The sequence below is a fragment of the Tamandua tetradactyla genome, chromosome 3 (genome assembly GCF_023851605.1).
Source record: "Tamandua tetradactyla isolate mTamTet1 chromosome 3, mTamTet1.pri, whole genome shotgun sequence".
Lineage (NCBI taxonomy): Eukaryota > Metazoa > Chordata > Mammalia > Pilosa > Myrmecophagidae > Tamandua > Tamandua tetradactyla.
Genome location: NC_135329.1, coordinates 94,230,639 through 94,235,710, shown reverse-complemented (window position 1 = coordinate 94,235,710; position 5,072 = coordinate 94,230,639). Strand labels below are relative to the sequence as shown.

Sequence of the window (5,072 nt, the reverse complement as noted above, 5' to 3'; positions counted from 1 at the left end):
AGGTAAAGAGGCCATTCAGGAAGTTACTCTTAAGCAGGTCTCAGCCAGTTACCCAAGCTGCCAAAGTAAGCATACCCACAAGCAAGAGTGTTCCTCAAAATCCTAAGGACACCTGGGCACAATAAACCACAAGATAGAGAAATCAATAAACTTTCGAAACAGAAGTACATTTGGAGTCCTTCTGTTTGGATTACTACCTGCAGCTGCAATTCTAAGACCCCAAATAACTACCGTTATAGCCTTGCAGGAAGAATAAAAGAAAAACGAGGTTGCGGGCGATAAGCGATTGCCCTCATGTTGCAGGCTGGCATTGGAATCCACAGGTATATCTGGCTCCAAAGTCGCTAGAGGATAATGCCGAGGATGGGATAGCGAAAGGAAATGAAACTGGAATTATTTTATTACCCTAATGGTTCCCCTCTTGGAAGGGAGCCGGCCGGTAGTTGAGTAATATCGTCTCTGTAGTACTAGAGGATAGACTGGGGTGTAATGAAGACAGAAAATAAGGGGTTAATGGCCACCGGAATTTCTCTCTCAGCAGCACGAATTTCCATCCCAGCCCACCGCAGCCCAGCCCTGCCGGACCAGGAAGTTGGCGGCTACAAGGCTCAGACCCACGCAAGGACTTGAGAGAACAAGCAACCAAAGCGCAGCAGCTAATTAATCAGACATCCCCTGCCGATTATTGAGAAACGCTCAACCCGCAAGCGCCGTCCAGCCCTCAACCCCGCGACGGTGTCAGCACGGACCCTAGCGTGCAAGATGCTGCGTGGGGGCTGGGCTGGAAATAAGCACCAGGTTGGGACACTCCAGGTGAGCAGCCGCCAACATTCTTGTGCGCGCCCCAAGGGTACAAGTTTCCGCCAACGCTCCCGTGCGCCAAGCTTCCACCTCCCCCAGCGACCCAGCTAACCCACCACCACCTCACTCCGCAGCCCCCCCGCTCACCTTTACGGTGGCTGGCAGCGGTAGCACAGCCCCGCGGCCGCCGCGGCGGCCGAAACGGAACTTGGCCGCCCTGTAGATTTTCCAGTAGACGAAAAGCACCACGCCAAGCGGTAAGTAGAAGGCGCCGCAGGTGGAGAAGACCGCGTAAGAGGGTTCTTGGCTCACCTGGCAGCGCTGCAGCCGGGCGTCGTACGCCTCGCCCCAGCCAAAGAGCAGCGGCGCCAGGGCGATGAGCGCCGAGAGCGCCCAGGTGAGCGCGATCATGAGCGCCGACGCGCGGCGGCGGGTGCGCAGCGTGTACTGCAGGTGGCGCGTGATGGTCCAGTAGCGGTCCAGGGCGATGGCCGCCACGTTCCAGATGCTGGCCGTGCAGCACAGTACGTCGAAGGAGATCCACACCTGGCACAGGCTCCCGCCCAGCCGCCAACGCCGCCCGGCCGACAGCTCGCTCACCAGACTTAGTGGCATCACCACTGCCGCCACCAGCACGTCCAACACGGCCGTCGAGGCCACCAAGTTATGCGGAACGCGATGGAAGGCGCGGACGCGCAGGATGGTGACCAGAACCAGGAGGTTCCACAGGAAGGTGGCCATGATCAGCAGCACGAGCAGCGTCACCACCAGCACAGTAAAGACGGAGAGGGGCGGCTCACGGCTCGCCAGGGCGGCGCTACCAGGGGTGGACCTGATGACCCGTTTGGGCTTAGGGTGCTGCTGCTGGAGGTCTCGGGTCCTGGGGATGCGGCGTCGTCTGCAGTGGCCACCGAAAGACTGGTTGCCTCCATGGCGCACGGCGAGCTGTAGCTGGACTCCCGGGCAGGGGACTCAATGCGCAGCCCTGGGGCTCGGCTTGGACTGGACGGGTAGGGGCGCGGGAGAGAGCACTACGTGTCCAGGAAGGCACAAGACGGACCCAGGTCTCTCTACCCTGGTTCCTCTTTCGGGACCGCAGACGCTGCGCCCTCAGCTCCCTTTGGTGCCTCCACTTGGAGCTCTCGTGGACCCTCGCTTCCAGTGAAGAAAACAGAGGGTGGAAACCGCAGTCCAGCTCTGCAAGGTGCAGCGCGCCAGGCTCTCCCACCTCCTCACTGTCCCCAGGGAAACCGAAAGTGGACAGGCTGGGAATCCAAGAGCTCAGCGGAGTGTCCGCGCAGGGGCGGGCTTGGAGAGGTACCCCCGGCCCCCCACACCCGGGAGGCGGCTGGAGCGGAGCGGCGCAGGGGGTGGGCTGGAGTGGGCGGGGTAGGCGGTAATCTGGCTAACCCGTCAATAGGAGCGGGTTTCCACGCTGTCCCCGGTGGGTCTCTCCGCCTCGGTGGAACGAAGAGAATCTGGCTGCGGTGGTCTCGGGAGAAGGTTTACGACCGTGCAGGAATTTCTTAGCCTCCCCCTTCGCAGATCCCTCGGAACGGTCTAGCTGCGCGGTGTGACTTCGGTAAACAGAGGGGCGTGCCCTCTTCCGGTCAGTGGGGCGCTGGGTTTGCTCGAATCTCCTGCCCTATCTATTTATCTATACCTGACTGAGTTACTCAAGTATCAGAGTGTGCAACTAGAGGTCTCCTAAACCCGGTCCCACCCGCTCGCGCCCGGCTCTGCGAATTGCCCCGAGAGGGCTTGATAGCGCCCGGAGAAGTTCACTCCGTCTCCATGCAGAAGAACGCTGCCTGTGAGCAGGTTTGGGGAGCGCTGGGAGAGGAAGAGGGAGCGTTTAGACCTCTTTGCCGGCTGCAGTCTTGCCCCCCATCAGGTCTTCACGCAGACACTCAGTCCCCGGCTTTTCAGGTTTTAACCTTCATGACCCGCAGAGAGTCTGTACCTTCCAATTTGTCACATCCAGGTTAAAAAGCTGTTTTGTTGGCTCAAGGACAGAGGTTGGTTTGGAAAGGTGAAATTCCCCTACGCCAGTTTTTAGTCTCCCTACTTTTTTTTTTTTTTTCCTTTCAAATAGTGCAATCATAATTAAATAAGCATAAAGCTTCAGTACTTGGATCCCCGGGAGTAAAAGAAAGAGAGAAAGAACACAGAGCCCAAGCTATCCTTTCTTTATTCGGCACATCAGAACTGGTAGTCACCCATAGGCTTCTTACTAACACTCTAGGAAGAGGGAAAAGCTTTGGACAGAACAGGGTGCTCAGGAGAGTCTGGCGTGCAGGAATTTCTTAGCCTCCCCCGGTAGTCTGAGAGGCAGCGCTCCACCTGGAAAGGCCACCTAGCCTGCAACAGGTGGACTGGTTTTCTTCCCTGGTCCTGAAGTGTCCTGCCACCAAGCAGTCCTAATATCAAGGGGATGCACCCTGCAGGAGTGTCTCCCCTGCTCCAACACCGGTCAGTAATAGCCTTCTCCTCTACTGCCCCTTCCTCCTCAGTTAACAGAAAGGTGCTTTCTGCTTTGTGGGCAAGAGAGGTATACTTGTTATGACACAGTTCTGGTTTACAGGCTCAACACACTCACAGAGCATAAAAAGAAACATACAGAGGAGTCAAAGTAGAAATACTTGGTCATAGAGGGTTGTGGTTGATAAAAAGGACAGAAATGAAGGAGTTGTGGTCAAGCAATGTCCTGGAGGAGGAGGCGGCTAAAGTTTTACTGAAGCCTCTGGAAGGATTTGGATATTAGACAAGATGAATGGAAGGCTGGACTTGGAAGCAGGCTGGCCTGGCTGGAGGGCAAAGGGCTGGTATCCCTTTGGCAGGAACAGGCAGGAGATGATCCTGCAGGGGGCAGTGTTCGCACTCGATCCTGGAAAGAATTGGGTTATGCAAGATTTTTTGGAAAATAGACATGATGAAGAGAATCCAGCAGAAGGAAATGATAGCTAGCCTTTGAGATACTTAATAATTTTCTCCCTGTATAATTGAGCAAACATTATAGCGAGAGCAAAAAATACTAAAAATGTAAAAGCATTCCCATGTATCACTTAGATATGTGGCTCATTTCTATTTTCCAGCCTCTGCTCTTATCGACATTTCTTTTTCATTCTTACAGTCAATTTCTATTTTATTTTACAGACTTCTCTCAACACATTTCATGTTGCTACATCTTCTCTTCACAGTTATACCTTTTATATCGTACCACCTATTATGTGAGAGACTTTGGGTAATTTAGGCTTTTTGAGACTGTTTCCTCCCTGAAAAGTGGGGATATTCATACCTGTCATGAGATTGCAATAAGGCTAAAATTAGATAAAGCCTTTAGCACAGGTTTGACTAAGTGTGCCATTAATGATGACTTCTGCTACTATGTTTAACTTCCAGACCCAATCGTAGAATTCAGTTCCTGTCTGATCTTTTGATGTAGATCAGGTTTTTATGTTTTACTCTCTCTAATCTTTTTAAGAACAAAACTCTTTCACACACTTCATTTCTCTTAATCTTATCCACAACCTTTTTAGGCATCATTCCCATTTTGCAGATGAACAAATGAGAGAGGTATGTTGACTTGGGATTGAAACTTGGAGCTCTGTTCTTCTGACTCCAAATCTCTCATTTATCCATGACACCAAACTGCCTTCCATACACTGGACTGGGGACTCAGTTTGAGTCCCCAATCCTCAGTTTGTTTTCACTTCACTCTGTCGTATAAATAGTTTCATGTGGTGCTAAAGCCCATACAGATATCATTTTATAAAACCGTATTGGTTCTCAATTACAAATCATCTCTGATAGCTCTCCCCCTTGTTCCCTGCCCTACAGCCACACTGGCCTCCTTATTCTGTGCATATGACAAGCACATTTCCATTCTCATGGAATGTGCCTGTGCTTGGGTTGTTTTTCCCTTGGAAAGGTGTGACTTGTTCAGGTCTCTGTTCCAGCATCACCATTTTAGACTTTCCTGACTATAGTTATCTATGATCAATCAACTCAGAAAACATGGGATCTTCCAATGTTCTCTATTCCTCTATTCTGCTTTATTTGTCTTCACAGTACATCACAGTAACAACATCATATTATTTATTTAATCCCCTCTTTATTACCTGCCCTCCCAACTAAAATGTAGGCTCTTCCTGGACAAGGAATTTGTTGACTGCTCTATCCTTAGCATCTAGTCCTGTACCAAGCACATAAGAGAGAATTCAATAAATTTGAAATTACATTTATTGAATGAATGAATGAAACATTGTTGG

General features: G+C 51.5%; 1 protein-coding gene across 1 annotated transcript in view; it reads right to left on the bottom strand.

The window, feature by feature from the left end:
- Window positions 1-1,733, bottom strand: part of LOC143675716 (5-hydroxytryptamine receptor 5B-like) — a 7,574-nt gene extending 5,841 nt beyond the window's left edge. The window contains 2 exon segments of the mRNA XM_077151762.1: window positions 949-1,656; window positions 1,659-1,733. Coding sequence (XP_077007877.1) covers window positions 949-1,656; window positions 1,659-1,733 — 783 coding nt within the window.
- Window positions 1,734-5,072: the final 3,339 nt, after the last annotated feature.